General features: G+C 34.5%; 3 protein-coding genes across 6 annotated transcripts; 2 read left to right on the top strand and 1 right to left on the bottom strand.

The window, feature by feature from the left end:
* Positions 1-240: 240 nt before the first annotated feature.
* LOC141717259 (putative 2' cyclic ADP-D-ribose synthase BdTIR) lies at positions 241-972 on the bottom strand. Its single transcript, XM_074519351.1, has 2 exons — positions 734-972; positions 241-367 (listed from the first exon to the last, which is right to left on the bottom strand). The coding sequence occupies exons 1-2, from the start codon at positions 970-972 to the stop codon at positions 241-243; spliced, it is 366 nt and encodes a 121-aa protein (XP_074375452.1).
* A 1,849-nt stretch (positions 973-2,821) lies between these two features.
* LOC141717256 (receptor-like protein EIX2) lies at positions 2,822-6,361 on the top strand. The gene has a single exon (XM_074519349.1). The coding sequence runs from the start codon at positions 2,822-2,824 to the stop codon at positions 6,185-6,187; it is 3,366 nt and encodes a 1,121-aa protein (XP_074375450.1). The 3' UTR covers positions 6,188-6,361.
* A 5,336-nt stretch (positions 6,362-11,697) lies between these two features.
* LOC141717468 (sister chromatid cohesion protein PDS5 homolog D-like) lies at positions 11,698-18,535 on the top strand. 4 transcript variants are annotated; one of them, XM_074519557.1, is made up of 14 exons: positions 11,698-11,973; positions 12,872-13,075; positions 13,176-13,357; positions 14,120-14,246; positions 14,332-14,499; positions 14,639-14,911; positions 15,014-15,127; positions 16,287-16,372; positions 16,634-16,685; positions 16,980-17,045; positions 17,167-17,198; positions 17,723-17,797; positions 17,912-18,105; positions 18,191-18,535. In XM_074519557.1, exons 1-14 carry the CDS (start codon positions 11,857-11,859, stop codon positions 18,214-18,216), a joined length of 1,716 nt encoding a protein of 571 aa, XP_074375658.1. In that variant the 5' UTR covers positions 11,698-11,856; the 3' UTR covers positions 18,217-18,535. The 4 variants fall into 4 exon arrangements, with proteins under 4 accessions (XP_074375658.1, XP_074375657.1, XP_074375656.1 ...); XM_074519556.1 differs by having other exon boundaries at positions 17,915-18,535; XM_074519555.1 differs by having other exon boundaries at positions 17,912-18,535.
* Positions 18,536-18,578: the final 43 nt, after the last annotated feature.

The raw sequence follows: 18,578 nt of genomic DNA, 5'->3' as shown, positions 1-18,578 counted from the left end.
ACGCTTATATAGCCACATTTTTTTCACAAAAGAACATTCTAGAAACTAAATAATTTTTTGATAAGTACAAAATGCTAACATATGGATAACTCTCGAAGGTTCTTAATTCTTCTTGTAGAAGATAATTGAAGATACTTACGGAAAAAATAAAATAAAATTCCTTCACCTTTTGACGACGTCGTTACATGATAAAAAAGATCATATGATAAAACAGTTAACTAATTCATGCATCAACTTATCCTAAATCCATGTTTTCTGATCAGAAGGGATTTGCTTAAACCCAGCTTGCAATCCTTCTTCATCCCCGGCCTCCATCAACCTCTCCACTACGATATCTGCAGCATCTTTAACCACATCAGACCAGTTTCTATTGAATAATTGCCAAAACAAATATCACACATGTTAGGCTTAGAATGAAGTACGTGTGTGTGTCGAGGAACATTTTGTATAAATTTTAAAATGTAATTCAGTTACTTGTCTTCGCACAACACACACATTGACACATACATGTACAAAGATTCTAAAAACTAAGGAAGCTAGTACATGCATCATGCATGAAACAAACTTGTATATTGAACTGTTAGTAACAGTCTGTTACTATGTGCATTCGTGTGATTTGAACGTACATATGGTGCTATATTGAACATGTCATAGCATTCAATTAAGAATGTATTAAGGGAACACAAAATTGATACTGGTCTTACCCTTTTGAAGAATCAAATGTGATTCCTACAGTGTACTTGGCCTCTGCATCTCGGTCTGTGAACAACTTCCAGTGTCTACAACACGAAGTTCTGAAGGCTTAACATCGCGAAAAATTGGAATAACTTTCTTTCTAGACTCCATCATTAAGGCAAGTTCATGCAGACAGAAATACGAGTTGCAATAAGTTGGCGAAAAAACCAAAACACCAACTTTACAACTCATAATCCCACCATTTATCTTCTCAAACAGCTTATCTCCTGGCTTCATGTTCTTGTTATCCAAGAAAGCACGAATCCCTAGCCAACGCAGATGATTGTACAACAACGATGAGATATATCTCTTCGTGTCAACACTTCTATGGTTAATATTATGTTGAAAATTGAAAAATTGAAGGAATGTTTGATGGTTTATTTGGATGGTGATGCTGCAGGCTCTGGTATTTATACACATTGCATTAATAGCACTAACTAAGGCTACTACATAAAGCACGCTCTAAACCAAGTTTAGAAGTCATGGTTTACAAGCAGTGCCTATTGGCACATCAACAAAACCAAAGTAGCCCAGTTTACAGAGCATTTAGAATGAACAAGTCTGAACAGAAGATTATATAAACTTAAATGACTAAAATTTGTCGCAGTCCAGAGATTATTACTCTCTGCCGCAAGCGTCCTGAGCTTGCTGCTTCAGTTGCCTGCATTGAGCACTGCCTATCATGCATCATGAATAATGTCAGGCTAATGACGAGTCTGAGCTGATGTCTAGAAAATGTTTAGAGCATTTATCTAATATGGCTGTCTGCTTTTCCATCCAAATGATTGCTATATGTAACTATGTATTTGATGCACTAGATACCTCTGTGATCACTGAAACTTGATCTGAAAAAGAATGAGTTACTTTCATGTTTTGATCATAGGCGGTTGAAGAGGCTGATCAATCTGCAATGAACTCTGTCACGGGTGATGGCACTGGTCCAGAACATGATTAATTGTAGTTTGACGAGAAAACTTGTAGAGATCATTTAAACACTGTCATTACATTAGGTTAAGCAGCAGGAAGACACCGAAGCTCCAAGGCATTTATAGCCTGAAAATTCAGATTTTACAGGAAAAGTGCAAGTAAAAGTTCTGAAGAGAAGGGCTGGAAACATAGTTATCTGAAAAAACCAGTAGAAAGATGTCGCGAATTAAAATATTTAATTCTTCCAGAAAACAAAAATCCACAAACATAGTGACTTGTGATCAACAACAATATATCAAGTGCGAGGATATATCAAAGGCAGAATTATAAAATTTAAAAAAGTATTTAAATTTAAAGATGTTTAAAAGAGCTGATGGTGGACGAAAAACATCAAGAATGAAAGGCTCCTGCTCAGATACCGTCACACCACAATCAGACAACTATATCAACACAAAAGCTTCCACAAAACATATTATACAACTATGTATGGCTAAAGAAAGTACATTCAGTATTTAAAAAAATAATAAGAATAACTTACTTCCCTCCTCTTGGTTATCTAACCAGCCCTCCGTCCCTGGTTGAATCTCCCAGTCTTTAAACACATGTCCTCTTAACGCGTTCAATTGTGCAAACCATTTTTATGTACTTCATAATGTTCAACGTTGTTCAGGTCAATATGAAGTTCAGGAGCTGAACTCTCATCAATGGTCACAAAACCAAACTGTGCAGGGCCAGGGACACAGTCCTTAAGTTGTTAAGTGGTTCGAAATGATTCAACATAAGAATGTCAATAAAAACTGGCATTGGTACAGAGTAACAAATTAATCTTACATTTGAATTATGTGAACTTTTAATCCCCAAATTATGTGAAGACTAAAGGGCCTTTGCAAGTCTGCTAATATTCCTTTCCGCCTTAGGTAGTACTAGTTGTCAGCTAAGTCAACCATAAAATACAGGTTGACTGACCATTTAAATGAAAATTTTACAAGTTGCCTAAGTTGATAATTGAAAATTGGTGTATTCATACAGATCATACACACAATTGAGATGTTAACTATAGAAAAGATCTATTTCTCATAAACAATTTGTGAGTCTAATGGCCTCGCCAACTATAAATCATGCCTTGTTAACTTTTGTAATATTTATGATATGTGTGAAAATGATTATGCCATTTGGATTTGATTCAGTGTCTGAACATTCCAGCAGAATGACTGAGGAGAGCAAAATCACTGGGGACAGCAAGTGCATTGAGATAGAGAGGCAAGCATTACTCGAGATCAAACGAGATCTTGTGGACTTATATGGTGTACTTTCGACATGGGGAAGCGAACAAGATTGCTGCCAGTGGAGACGCGTTGGCTGTCACAACCGCACTGGTCATGTTACTCACCTTCATCTTTCTGCTATTCATTATCGTTCTTTTGATGATCAGGTACCATCCAGTATAAGTGCTTCATTGCTTCATTTAAAGAATCTAAATTACCTGGATCTCAGTTCAAATGATTTTGGAGGACATTCCATTCCAAATTTCATAGGTTCTCTAGCAAATTTAGTTTACCTTGATCTTTCACAGGCTAATTATGGAGGAGCAATTCCACCTGAACTTGGAAGTCTTTCCAAGTTAAATCATCTAGATCTCAGCTATAATAATTTTGATTCTATTCCACATGAGCTTGGGAATCTCTCCAACTTAATTCATCTAGATCTCAGCTCTAGTTTGCATGGTTCGTTTCCTGTTCCAATGTTCATCGGATCTCTCACCAGCTTAACATACCTTGGTCTTTCTAATAACCAGTTTTCAGGAGTATTTTCAAATCAGCTAACCAATCTCTCCAAGCTGAATCATTTAGAACTCGGTGATAATTATTTTGACTCGAGTCCTATTCCAAAATTTATTGCTTCCTTCACCAGCCTAAGATACCTTGATCTTTCTAGAAGCCATTTTACAGGAGAAGTTCCACATCAGCTTGCTAATCTTTCCAATTTGCAGCATCTTGGTCTTGGATATAGTGGTGTTCTAGAAGGTGGCATATTTAGTTGGCTGTTTAATCTATCTTCTTTGACAGAACTTGACTTGAGTGGTATCGACATTGGCACTGCCAATGACTGGATAACACTAACTCAGAGGCTTCCGTTGCTGTCATTTCTCCAACTAAATAGGTGTAAGCTAACATACAACATATCTGCATCCTTCTCAACTAATATGTCTTCCCCTATTTCCACCCTTTATCTTCGTCACAACTTCATCAGTTCTTCGATTTTTGGTTGGCTTTCCAACTTTAGTGACAGTCTCGTAAGTCTAGACCTTGGTAACAACCAGCTAAGAGGAGAAATTCCAGAGTCTTTTGGGCGTATGACTCTTATTTCCAGTCTGGAGCTTCATGGAAATCAGCTTCAAGGCGCGGTTCCAAATTCCTTTCGTAATCTGTCCAGTTTGCAATATATAGATTTCAGTTCTAACAGACTCACTGGAGATCTACATGATCTTCTTAATGTATTTGCTGAGGATACCTTACGAAATCTGTTCATAGATGATAATCAGATTACCGGGTCTTTGCCTGATTTAACACAGTTTTCATCCCTCCAAAGCTTGAATGTTCGTTCCAATAAGATGAATGGATATCTGCCAAAACATTTTCAACACAATTCAGTTCTATATTCCTTGGATTTGTCATATAATTCTCTCACAGGCTCTTTACCTAATTTTACGGGATTGTCATCCTTGTCTGATTTATATCTTAATGATAACAATTTCTTTGGGAGTCTTCCTGATTTTACAGGATGCTCATCTTTGTATAGCTTGGTACTTAGTGGGAATCAGTTTACTGAATGGGAAACTCCATCAATAGGGCAACTAGCCAATCTAAGACTGCTGGATGTATCGACAAACTCAATCCGCAGTACTATCTCTGAAACTCATTTGTCCAACCTATCCAATTTAGTGGAGATAAATGCTTCATATAACTCCTTGACATTTGATATAAGTTCAGAATGGTTTCCTCCTTTCCAACTTAGTACACTTTCTTTGGCCTCATGCAAGCTCGGTCCCAAATTCCCAAAATGGATTCGGGATCAAAAAAGCCTTTACATTCTTGATTTCTCAAACAGCCAAATTTCAGATATCATCCCCATGTGGTTCTGGAATGTCTCAAGCACACTAGAATCACTGGATCTCTCTTCCAACAAAATAAGGGGAAAGTTCTCCTCTGGAAATTTCAATTTCAAGGTTATTGATTTGAGTTCAAATTATTTCGAAGGACCAGTACCCAATATTCCTTCACAATGTTCAGAAATAAATCTATCTCAAAATAAGTTTTCAGGAACACCCTTTTCCTTGGCTGTAGTTAAAGACGTGTCTTTGAGCTTTCTTGATCTCTCACATAACGTATTGTCTGGTTCGCTACCTGATGCATGGGTGCATTTTAAGGATCTAGTGTTTCTCAATTTAGGATATAATAATTTCTCTGGTAGAATTCCTATGTCAATGGGGATCCTGGTTTCTGTACAAACGTTGATCTTACGAAGAAACAGTTTTTCTGGGGAACTACCTGCATCACTAAGAAACTGTACCAACCTCGGCTTTATAGATTTTGGTTTAAACAGGCTATCAGGAAAGGTACCTGCATGGATAGGGGAAGACCTACTGAATCTTTATGCTTTAATTCTAAGATCCAACAAGTTCCATGGAAGCACGCCTTATCAGCTATGCCATCTCTCAAATCTGTATTTTCTAGACCTTTCTATAAACCAAATTTCTGGGATTCTTCCTCAATGTTTCGGTAACCTTACTTCCATGACTAAAAAGGGAACTGAAATTACCGAGCATTACTACAATTCTACAAATGCATTAGCACCAACATCATCATTTGTCGATACTGCATTGGCTGGTTGGAAAGGTCAGGAGTTTGAGTATGGACGAAACTTTGTTTATCTAAAGATGATAGATCTTTCATCCAATCAAATGACGGGGGAAATTCCTATCGGGATAACAGGACTTCTTGATGTCAAAGGATTAAATTTGTCCAGAAATAATTTTTATGGAATAGTTCCACTAGATATTGGTCGATTGAAAATGTTAGAAAGCCTTGATTTATCTAGAAACAGTTTTTCAGGCAAAATTCCTCAAAGTATGTCTGGATTGTATTTTCTTGGTTATCTAGATCTCTCAAACAACAACTTTTCAGGGAGAATTCCATCAGGAACTCAGCTCCAAGGATTCAACTCTTCGGCATATGAAGGAAACTTAGGACTTTGTGGCCCTCCAGTCACAAAAAGATGTCCAGGAGACGAGGCAGATGATGAAGATAAGCCTACATTGATTGACAACGAAAGTGATGCAGACGAGACTGAATACACGAGATGGTTATATATAAGTGCAGCACTTGGTTTCAGCACTAGTTTTTGGGGCATCTGCGGCAGTTTATTGCTTAACAGGCGATGGCGACATGCATATTTCCTATTCCTAAAGAAATTGAAGGATCAAATTTTTTTGATGGCTTTCTGCATTGCCAGAATTCGAAGGTAAGGCTTATGGTTAACAAGTGATTGGTACTGCAAAATAATGTAATGTACTATGGCTTAAGTTCTCGTATTAAAATTGTAAAGCAGTAGCAGGCTCAGATTTTTGTTTGATAAATGTATCAGTTACAAAAATCATTTATGTTTGAGTTGTTTTCTTAGTCACATGTTACAGGAAATACTAGTTAAGAGTTTGTCTGAGCAATTGTGTAATTATCATTTCAGTTTAATGAAGTACTAATCCAAATGGAGCACTTCAGTCTTCTACAATTGAATATCTTTAACTTCTGTATCAGTCCAATTGTGCTTCTTTCCGGTAAAAATTATGTCATTCGCTAACTTGGTTCTTTTCCTTGGAGCTATAAATAGTCTGTTATCTCCTCACAAGTTCAATCTATTTGCATCTTTCCTAGTACTCTCTTTAGCATCGTAGCACGTTGTATAAGGAAGAACCAAGACTTAGAGAGTGATCAACCTCGGATCGTTGCAGATCCAACTATTAGAAAAGGGTGAAGAAAATAACAAAGGGGAAGGACCAGGATTTGGGGGGGAGAAAGCTGTCCTGGCACTACATAGATACTGTGAACCAAATTAAAAGCTGGTAAATTTTTTGTTTGATGAACTTTAGTGCTTCTCATGCATTTGGGACGCTCATGCGTACTTTTCTTAGAGCATCTGCTATGGAGGGGCGCCAAACGTGGCTCTCTTATTAACACATTAGAGTTGTAAGATGTTATTGGGGTGCCAAGTGAGTTGGTATATGATGACAAAAGTTGATAAATTAGGGGGTCAACTTCTTTAGTGGTCTTAATGTTGCATAAAATATTATATCTCTATTGTACTTATATTTTTCTTTTTTTTTTAAATTATTGAAGTTGACATCTTTGGGTGTCCACCATTAGAGTATTTTTTGAGAAAAATGTGCTAAAAATTATACGAAAGGGAGAGATAATAAAAAAAAATTGATTAAGTAACAAAAATTGTACCCCTTAAAGGTACCAACCATTGGAAATGTTTTTAGTCCCGCCCTTACATAAGCGGTTTGAATCAACTGATTTTAACACGCTTGGAGATTTTTTCTCTGAACAAGAATCAATTTAGAGCCATTGGTATAGATCCATAAATGTCACTTTAAAATGAAAAATTGTCTAAAATATCATTTCGAAAAATTATTATGCAAAATATTAGTTCAAGACAGCTATATTGGGTAGTGTTTTGTTTTCCAACCCAAAACACTACAAGCTTTGTTTTTTAATTTTTCAATGTCACACACTACATCATGCAGCATTGTGTGTTCTTTCCTTTTTAAAGAAGAAGTTTTTAATGTACAAAAAATTAATACACATTTGTGTAGTGTCAAAACGCTATATGATATAGTGTCAAAATATTGGGTCGTTTGGTTGGCTAAATTCTGGAATGAGGTATGGATTTCAGTCATTTTAACCCCTTGTGTTTGATTCAGAAAAAAAAATTAATACACATTTCTCAAACCCCAAGGTATGGGTTTTTCATACCCAAGTGGGGAGGTGGATATGAGAGCGGTATAGGATTCAACTTTATAATTATTATTTTAATTTCTATTTAAGTATTTAAATGTAATTGTTTAATACCAAAATAAATAGATGAACCAAAAAAATATTAAAATAATAATAATAAAATAATATATCTAATCAAATTAAAATTGGTTGACTTAAAATATTTTAAATTAAAAATGTTCATTCCAGCACTCAATCAAACACATGATATCAGATATGATACCTGAACCCCGTATCACCTTAACCCGATTCCTGATTCCGTCTCGATATCACATCTTCAACCAAACTACACCTAAATGTTTTGACCAAAAATACTACTTCATCTACCGTTTTACACATATTATTTTTTTTAGAAAAAATATTTTTAAACCCAAATAGAATATTATTAAACCCTAAATTAATAAAAGATATTTTAAATTATTTCTAAAACCCAAAATGGTGAATCCTAAAATGTGAAAAATTATTAAATTAAGTTATATCCTTAAACTTTAAAATAGTTTAATTTGAAGTTTACATTTTCAGTGGAACTTTTATTATTTTTTTAATATTTTTAAAACTCAAAAAGGTATTGGTGAACCCTAAAATGTTAAAAATTGTTAAATTAGATGTGTCTTTCATTAATTTTTTTAACAAATAAAAAGCTTTCATTAATTTGAACATAGTACAGCTCATCTGCCGATACAACCCGGTGGTAAAACAAATAACATACTAAAAATAATTAGATAATTTGTTTCCTGATCGTTTAACACACATAATTTAAAAATTCTTGTAACTAAAATGAAATCAAAGACATCCCAAGCGATCTAAACTGCACCAACATCTCTGAAAATAACAACATCATAATTGGCCATATCATATAAAAATCATTGTTCGCCCAGTGTTCAGAAACACCAATCGCATAAACTGAGATTAGAGAAACAACACCACAGCTATCTACATGCCGGATACCAGCTATAGACATGTCAAAGGCACCCAGCCATCTACATGTCGGATACCATCTATAAACATGCCGAAAGTGTAAACCCGTGAAGAATGAACAATCTTTGATTGTGCAAGGTGAGCTCTTGTAATAATCACCAGCGTCTCAGATTCGATACAGACTTTCCAGATCACCAAAAATATTAATAAACTCGTTCTCAACAGATCCAACACCAAATAAATCCAACCATAACTAAACAAAAACATAACAAAACAATTCAAAGAGAGACAAAACACACACTCTAAGAGTAGAGACACACAAACACCCAAAAAAATGGGTTTTATTGAAAAGAAATTAACGAGAACAAAGAAAATGAAGGGGTTAAGGCTTTCCACCGGAGAAAACCAGTGAAAACTCCTCAATTTACTTGAAAATGGAAAAACTAGGAGGGAGGCGGCTAGACCCGGAGAAAAACTCTGTGATCTTTTTGTTTAATTGGTTTACTTGTTGATTTTTTAATATTTCTAAAACTTTAATCGGGATTATTGAACCCTATAAAATTAAAAATTGCTATATTATGGTAAATCATTAAATTTAAAAATATTAATTTTAAAAATGACGATTTGAAACGAAACATTAATTGGTATTTCTGATCCCAAAACGATACACGATAAAATGCTAAAAAAGGAAATTTGACACTATAACGCTACACCATGTAGTATGGTGGTGGTATTTTAAAGAAAAATAAAAGGGGTAGAACAGTACACGAATTAGTATTTTGTACTATTTTCAAAATAATACACTTTCAAAATGATACACGATATTCCGTGTCAAAGTGATATTTTCGACCTTCTTTAGTGAAAGTGACATTGAGAATAATTTATCTCAAAATTGTGACATTTGGCCCTTTTCTCCTCAAACTCCAAATGTGCATCTCCTTAATAGCCACTATACGCCCACAGTCCAAATATGCCTCCCCTAAATAACCATGTACCCTACATTATTCAATTGTGCACCCTCAGTCTACTATACTATCAAATTTTATATAATACAAGTATTCTAAAAATTAATGGATTATTCGATTAATCAGTTGATTGGTTATAGTTCAGATGGATTTAGTCTTTATTACTCGAAAATTGGGTCAAATTACATTTTTTTTCCAAATTTCGGTCAAAAGTTGGGTAAGATTGGATTAATTGGTCAATTCGGATCAAAAATCGGTTGAATACGTTAATGAGTGAAAATTAATAAAATATTTTTAAAGAAAAATTGAAATTCAAGATAATAGTTAAATATATAGCAATAATATATTGATTTATGGTGGACTACTATATACCCCTAAATTCCACTATAGATATACAAATCCCTAATAATTAAATTACTATCGTATCGGCTTACCTCAATCGCTTCATAGTAATAAGTACTGACTTTCTAAATATTAAGTACTGAATAATAATTATTATATATAAATCACTTTAAATATTAAATAAGAATTAATGATATGTGTTTTTTATATCTCATCACTTAAATATCAATATTAGATTAATTCTACGTGATTGTTTTTGTAAATTTTTTGAACATTTAATAAAATTTAAATATACTTATATATTATTATTTATTAATTTAAATTAATTCCCGAATAAAAATAATCACCAAAATGTCCCATATTCAAAATCAATGGACTTCCATATTCCCAAATTCGACAAATTGTTATTTTAGAAAAATTTCGGCCCTTATTTCGGCCGACGGAGCCGAACTATCCAAAACCCGGAGTTTAATTGGTTGGTTTAAATTTTTGTTAACCCGGATATAATGGGTTGGGTCAAGGTTTAAAAATTTTAAATCCTTACTAACCCAATCCAACCCGATGTTATAATTATAGTATTATTATCTGAAATTTTATTTTATGTATTTATTGTATTAATCTATATATTCGCAATAATATTATTATATTACAGTTTCACATTATAAGTTATTGACTTTAAACTAGAAGAGTATACGGTAGATATAATATCTAATAATATTTATCTTCCTTTAAATTATGGGGAACTACTAGTTTACTTCAACTTTCGATTAAATTTATTTGAAATTTTGACTCCTAAGAAATATTTAAATAATTTTATTCGAGTTTTAACCCAAACTAACCCGACACGACCCGACCCGACCCAACATATAAAGGGTAGGGTTGGGTTGAAAATATTTTTTTTGATTAACGGGTTCATTTTTGAAAAGCGGAACTAATTGGGTTGGTTCGATTTATTACCCTTAACCCGACCAAATTGACGCGTTCACCCCTAAATACGCCACATGAAAATGCATATCAAGCATAAATTAAAAATGGGGCATATTTGAGTATCGCCCCAATAGAGATGTTCAAAAAATCCGAAACCCGAAATTCGATCCGATCCGGAAAAAAGCCTGACCCGGTTCGGTCCGGCCCGCGTGCCTTAAATGGACCATTTTTTTTCACGAAAATCCGGCACGACTTGAAACCCGAAAAATCCGGATAAAAACCCAGATTTAACAAAGCCCGGTTCGGCCCGGATAAAAGCCGGGCATTTTGAAAATCCCGATTAAATAACCGATTTTTTTTATATAAAATTTGAAAATATACAATAATTTTTATAATTATTAAAATATTATATTATAATATTAGAATCAATTAAGGTATATATGATTATTTATATATTATATTAAAAAATAATTATCTATTTCGTTGTCTAAACTACTCTATTTGATATATCATGATATTATTTTCTCCGTTATTTAAACTACTCATAATTCGAGTTAAAAAATATTAAAATAATTTTTAATATATAAATAAAAAAATCCGGATAAAATAAGGTTCGGCACGATCCGGCCCGCAGGGCCTAAACCGTGCCTTCTATTTCTAAAAAAACCCGGTCAAACCCGATTTTTAAAAAAATCCGGACTGATCCGTTTTTAAAAAAACAAATTTTTTAAAGTCCGGATAAAACTCAGTCCAATAAGATTTTTGTGCATAATTGGGCCCGAATACCCGATTAATCCCGAATATCCAATTAATCCGTCTACCTAACAAACAATTCCTACTTACTGCTCTACAAGACTGTAGATACACACACGTATAAATTTGCAAAATTTAGAGCTTTGCCGGTTGTCAAAAAACAAACCCCAATTGAGTCATCTAGGGTTTTTGTGTTTGATTTTGGGGGAAATTAAAAGGGGATTCCTCAAATAAAAATGTCATCTTTATCAAGTTCAGAGCTTGAAACTAAGCTCAGAGAAGCTGGAATTAAGCTCTTAGAATTGACATCCTGTGTTACTACTCAAGTTCAGGAGCTCCTTCACATTCTTGATGTAAGTTAATTGACACCCTTTTCGCAGCAGAGAGAGAAATAGAAAGAGAGAGAGAGACTAAGAGAGAGATATTCTATGTGTTTATGCTTCTTTATTATTGATTGAGAGAGAGGAGAGGGGAGAAATAGAGAGAGAGAGAGAGAGTGAGAGTGAGAGAGAGAGATATTGTATGTGTTTATGGTTCTTTTTCACTGGTGACCCCCTTTTTGCAGAGAGAGAGAGAGGGAGAGAGAGAGAGAGAGATTCTATGTGTTTATGCTTCTTTATCATTGATTGAGAGAGAGAGAGATTGTATGTGTTTATGGTTCTTTCCCACTGATGAATCTGTTTTTTCTAGTTTATTGTTTGTTGATTAAGAATTGAGGTGCTTTGAAATCTTTACCGGAATTGGCTATGCATATTGCATGAATGATTTATAATGTATTTTATTTTGCTACAATATTCTTTATAATGGTTTGGAGCCAAAATTGTGAGTAAGAGTTAATCGTGAAACAATTTTATTATTAGTCAAGATTTCGGGGCTCCGAATGATGATGGGAGAATTTACCTTTTCGTTTAGTCTGTACATCTTATGCATGCCTTACGTTAACATAGTTGCTATTTTTTATGTGAATTTGAAATTACTAGATTGTTTAAGAGTTATATCACTTTGTCTTACCCTTGTCGGAGCAATTTGGATACAAGATAATATAGTGGAAATCTTCGAAATTCCTAAAAAGCTAAAATCAGTTTTACGTTATGTTTGATTGTTCTGTTTTGTCAAAATCTTGTTTTAATGATGAACGTAAAGTTTTTGACTTCATTGGCGAGTTGTTTATATTGTATTAAATGTACATTTTATAGTTCTTGTAAATGTCTTTATGTTTAATTTGAGCAAGTCATTATTCATTTCTTCCAGGAACTAGAAGGGCTCTTATCTAAGGTTGAGCAAGCACCGTCTAGCCCTATGAAAGATGCACTTTACCCCTCAATGAAGGCACTAATTTCTAGCCAATTGTTAAAGCATACTGATATTGATGTGAAAGTTTCAGTTGCATCTTGTATGAGTGAGCTTACAAGAATAACTGCCCCAGATGCACCTTATGATGATGTTCAAATGAAGGTTGCCTATTTATTTGGAGTTTTCTTAGCAATTCAAATTATAAATTGATGCTTATTGAAGCCTATATGGTTATCTGACTTTCCATCTAAATGATGTGCAGGACATTTTTCAGCTGACAGTAACGGCTTTTAATATGTTGTCTAGCAAAGATACTCGCGGTTATTCCAAGGCCCTTCATATTCTTGAAAATATTGTAAAAGTCAAAGCATGCTTGTTGATGCTGGACCTTGAGTGTGATGGATTAATTGCTGACATGTTCAAGCAGTTCCTGAGTGCCATTAGGTAATTAAAAGTACTGCTCTTAAATAATGCAATAAAAATGATTTGAAGTTTGCAGAGTAACTCTAGCACTCACAGGTAGTTAAATCCGGAAATTAGTTGACCTAGACTTACTCTTATCGAACTTGTGCACACATTAAATATCTTTTTACTCCTAAAATTTCTCTTAGTTAACACATGTTATATGTGAATTATGTGTCCCGAAATTTTTACTTTTTTTACGTTATGAACATTTTCACATTGTTATGGATGACTGTATATGTAGTATGAAATTTAATTCAGTTTATGGTTTGAGTGGTGGGTGAATTTTTGCGATATTAGCAGCATATACTTGATTGTATCCACTATTATTTTTTATTCTGTTCCCATGTACATCTGGGGATCTTTTTATTGTTTTTTACCTCCAGTTCCAGAAGATACTCCCTCCGTCCCAGAATACATGTCCCCTTTGACTTTTTTCACGTATTTTAAGGTGAATAAAAGGATATCTCTACAATTATTTTTTCAAATTTTATTTTTTTCTGAATAAAAGTATAAATATCAAACTTTAATAAAAAAAGAATATATAAAAAATAATGTGGAGCTATCATTTTTAGACTTCTTAAAGTACATGAAACAGGTCAAAGGGACATGTATTGTGGGACGGAGGGAGTATTTGTTATTTTATTACCGCTGTTGGGCATGGATATATATATATTTTTCATGCATATGCAATATAATATCTCATCTGCAGTTGAAATTAATGCTGTCTTGCTTAATCACAAGGTACATCCCCCTTCCGGTTGTATTTAGACAAATGGAATATATTATGACCCTGACCTTAGAAGAAAGCGAAGAAATTTCAGAAGAGGTTCTCAGTTCCCTCCTTAGTAGCGTCAGTAAAACAAACGAGGTATGGGGGTCTTATTTTGTTCTTGTGTTTTTGTCCCTTATATTTTCCCTCTAATATATCATTTTGTACCACACATGTGTTTCAGAATGTTTTGTCCCGTTCTTGGAGATTGGGAGAGAATGTCTTGAGGAACTGTGCAGCCAAAGTCCAGCGATTTCTCCCAAAAGTTGTCAGATCCAGGAACCTGAGCTTTAAAGATTACTCCGTTGTAGTTGCTTCCATATGTCATAACTCCCCTGAAGATGAGCATGTGGTTTGTGTCTCCTCTTCTAATTTCACATTTCTATATTTTTGTGAAGTTCTGTATTAAAAAAGTCTATGCAAAATGTTTTATTTTCTTTTCCATAAATCAATATTTTCCATATTGATTCTAATGAAATTCCTTTAATCAGGCGGCTGTAGAGACTCATCCATCTGCTACACAACCATCAGAGACTATCATGGATGACGGCACTGGTCAAAAAATAAAATATGGAACTTTAAAGGGAGGAACTTTGTCGAGAACTTTAGAAAACGGTCATCCGGTTAAGCAGCAAGTAAATGCCGAAGCTCGAAGGCATTTACAGACTGGAAATTCAGATGTTACAGGAACAGTGCAAGTAAAAGCAGCAACAGTTCCAAAGAAAAGGGGAAGAAAACCTAAATCTCAGCAAAAACCAGAAGAGGTATGTCACTAATCAATGACTTTTGAAAAGCGAGAATCTTTTGAAGAACCTTGCCATCGGAAGAATCATGATGATAAAATAGGAAATTGTACTCTCCTTCAGTCAGGACTAAGACGAGAAGAGAGAGTATCTGACTCTAGCATTATGCCATTGAGGCCATTGCATATGGATTTGAATAAAAAGGAACATGACGATTCCAAAGAAAACATTGAGAAGGTAACATTTGTGCGCATAGAATTTGTTTCATATAGCTATGTCACACCAAGGATGTTTGACAAGAAAGTATATGCACGGAGAGTAACACTTCATAGGGAGCTTGAAATCTTGAACACATTATGCACTTGGTTTAGACCTATTTGCAAGTGTAATTGATGGGTCTTTCTTCTGGCTCTTCCTGACTTCTTTTGTAATGCATATATTATGTGGCCGCATTTTGTTTGTCAAAAATTCAAATGTTAGCCTCAGTCAAATACAATTCAAACACATGCAGCATATAATCATCCGATACAGAATAATTTCACAACCAAGTTGATCGGTTCCAACTCAATTGGTTTTTTATTATATATTCGGTTAGAGAACTTGAATTCATGAGTTATACCTGTACGCATCCCATGGCTTCTTGGCCACATTTTGTTTGTTTTAATATTATTCAGTTTGTGCTACATACGCAACATATTATCATCAGATGTAAAATATTCTAAAAACCAAGTTGACCAAGGCCAACACAGTTCATTGTCTCTTTATATTTTGGGTTAGAGAGCTTGAAATCCATATGTTTTACCCATTTCAGTATTTCACATTCCCGGCACCAAACACGCCCCCTCCCCCCGGTGAACAAAACATCTGATTTTGCATAGAGAATAGCTTGTATTATTGTCTTGGTGTCACCATCAGTTGTTTGATATAATCTATTTCACTTGCGAGATGTGAGGAAAAGTGAGTCATCACATTAACCATGCATGCAATGAGGACTAGCAAATTATTTTCTGCGTAAATGATAATATTCCTTATTCCCTAGTATTATAACTGTAACTTTGCTTGCTCTATTTTCTCTGGCAGTTGCACATTTTGTAGATATAACAGCAGACCTAATGTCTCTTGATAAGTTGATATTAATAGTTTGCGACCAGAGTTTGTATTTCTGCTGATGGTCCCCAACCTCTGAAAGAAGGGAGAGTACTCATGGTTTAAACATTTTGGTTTTGAAGGTTCTAAAAAAATTATACGATGTTTTGTACAATTGCTTGATCGCGTAGTAACTATCTGATCTTTTTTCTTTACTCTTATTTTTCTCTCTTCATCTCACCCTCCCTTGCTCTCATGGTTGATTGTTTTGTTAAGAATTTTGATTGTATACTTCCATACTTCTATTCAGGATTTAGGAATCCCACATGGTATCGATGTATTTGGTGAGAAATTGGTCGGGCGCAGAATAAAGGTCTGGTGGCCATTGGATGAAATGTGAGTACTCATACTGAAAGATTATGCTGTACAGTTCTTAGGTTAGCTTGTATATAGGCCTTGAGTGGGTGTTCATGCCAGATGGCACAGCTGTGAGTCTAAAGATGTTTGTGAGTACTAATATAATATGTACTTCTAAAGATATAATTGTTACTTGCATGTAGACATGCGGGTCTCATGTGCACTTGAAGTGAGTTTATACATCATAAATGAAATGGTATTTTCACATCCTCGGATTTGATAATTCAATAACTTTTGCAGGTTTTATGAAGGTGCGGTTGCTTCGTTTGACTCTTTAACACAGACGCACAAGGTAAAGGATTATACGAATTTGTTGATTTCAAGGTTTCTTTTTCACACAATCCGTATGTAATTTAGAGTTCTTTTTGGTTTATGTGACACCTAAGATATTGTCTTCGAAAATTCTTTATGGTGCTAATGTAATCCTTGTCTCGATATTGATATTGATATAATATTTGCAATAATATCTCATAGTCTATGAAGGAGAAACTGTCTTCATTGCACCATGCTATACAATCTGAACTGACATCTTTAAAGCAACTTTTTTTTCCTAAATGTTCTGATTTATTTATATTTTCTGCTGTAGGTATTATATGCTGATGGTGATGAAGAAACATTGAATTTGAGAAATGAGCGCTGGAGCCTACTCAAGGTATCTAATATGGTACTCTTAACCTGATTCAGTTCTCAATTGTGTTTGACGTGATTATTCATTATATGGATAATGTTTCTTGTTCATTTTTGGTAATAGTATGTTCTTTGCATACTGACAGGAACATTCAAGTCTTGCTGCCGCATCTGCCAAGTAAGTTAATTGTATGATGTTCTCAAAAAGATAGTTTCAACCAACATGGTTGATGTTATCGCTTCATTAATACATGTCTTTATATGCATCCGAATGATTAATCTGTCATTTATATTATTTTCAGGGATTTGTTGTCTGATCCGCATTTTTGAGTTTATGTTAGCTTCAATGTTTCGTGCTTGACTAAAATTGTGTGATTACTTAAACCATGTGGAGTTCTTTGTGGTCCATTGTGTAATACTCTGATTAGTTGTGCCTCATGAGATCAGCACACTTCCAGCTGATTTCCTTTGCTGGACTGCAAAACTAAGGGTGTAGGGAAAAACTAATCTTTATCATCTATAATCGACTTATTGATGCATTTTTTATATGCGCGGAATTCTGTTTTGCCTCTAAAATAATTAACGCGGGGTAAATATAGAGTAGCATAAATTGTCATAAAACTGTCATAGCATAGGTTTTTTCTTGGAAAACTGTACATATCTAAATCGTGATGGTTGCTGATTTTGTCGGTGTTTAAACAGACCATTGAAGAAAAAAGCAAAATCAAAGTCTGCATCTTCTGGAAATCAACAAGGCACCCTCTCTTCATCAAAATGGTCTGTGGTGTCCTTCAATTATATAGCAGTAATCTATACATTGTGAACTTTATCATCTTTTGTGTTGTGTAATTAATATACTCTATATTAAAAGTTACTATAATATTCTGTTAGCAGGCATAGATATGTTGACAAACCCAAAACTGGAGCTCCAAAATCTGGAAATGCTGATAATGATTTTGTTCCGGATGCAAAAGTGAATGATGCTAGTAAAGGATATGCTACTTTTGAAGATGACAAACGAAAATCTAATAGCGAGACAGAAGATTCTAAGCACGATGTCATTGGCAATGCTGATGTAGCAAACGGTAGTATTACAGTAAATCCCAGCATAGTCAATGTGAAAGACAAGTTTAGTAGTGATGAAGAAACTAAAATGCCAACAATCACCAGGGAGCCTAAGCCTTTTAGCATTGTAGAACCTGGTGGTGGCTGTGCAACCCATACTTATATTTACAGAGAATGATAAATTACCTCGTGAAAAAGAATACCTAAGCAAAGAGAGAGAGACGAGAATGTTGCCAGATCCGGTCGACGCAGAGAAAAGCGATTTCAGTAGTGCGAGTAAGAGACAAAGGTTAGTGGATGGCGAAGGATGTACACCATAAGCTGGATCACAATACCCAGTCAAAAGTGTAAGTTTTGTACTGTATGCACCTACCAATTACCATGACTAACATTTGGCACCTTTCTTGTAAACTTTAATGTTAGCTTAAATTTACTTGTCGTGCCATGTCTTCTCTGCCCTTAAGTAGTAAATTTCTTCTTTAGGAATATATAG

Source organism: Apium graveolens, chromosome 4 (assembly GCF_009905375.1).
Source record: "Apium graveolens cultivar Ventura chromosome 4, ASM990537v1, whole genome shotgun sequence".
NCBI classification, from domain to species: Eukaryota; Viridiplantae; Streptophyta; class Magnoliopsida; order Apiales; family Apiaceae; genus Apium; species Apium graveolens.
Note: the sequence above shows the minus strand (reverse complement) of the source record. Positions and strands in the feature narration are given on the sequence as shown.

Coding starts and splice junctions, on each gene's coding strand:
- LOC141717259 (XM_074519351.1), bottom strand. CDS start 972: ATGAAGCCAGGAGATAAGCTGTTTGAGAAGATAAATGGTGGGATTATG. Junction 368..733: donor ATGCAGAGGCCAAGTACACT/GTAGGAATCACA, acceptor ATTATTCAATAG/AAACTGGTCTGATGTGGTTA.
- LOC141717256 (XM_074519349.1), top strand. CDS start 2,822: ATGATTATGCCATTTGGATTTGATTCAGTGTCTGAACATTCCAGCAGA.
- LOC141717468 (XM_074519555.1), top strand. CDS start 11,857: ATGTCATCTTTATCAAGTTCAGAGCTTGAAACTAAGCTCAGAGAAGCT. Junction 11,974..12,871: donor AGCTCCTTCACATTCTTGAT/GTAAGTTAATTG, acceptor CATTTCTTCCAG/GAACTAGAAGGGCTCTTATC. Junction 17,798..17,911: donor ACCCTCTCTTCATCAAAATG/GTCTGTGGTGTC, acceptor ATATTCTGTTAG/CAGGCATAGATATGTTGACA.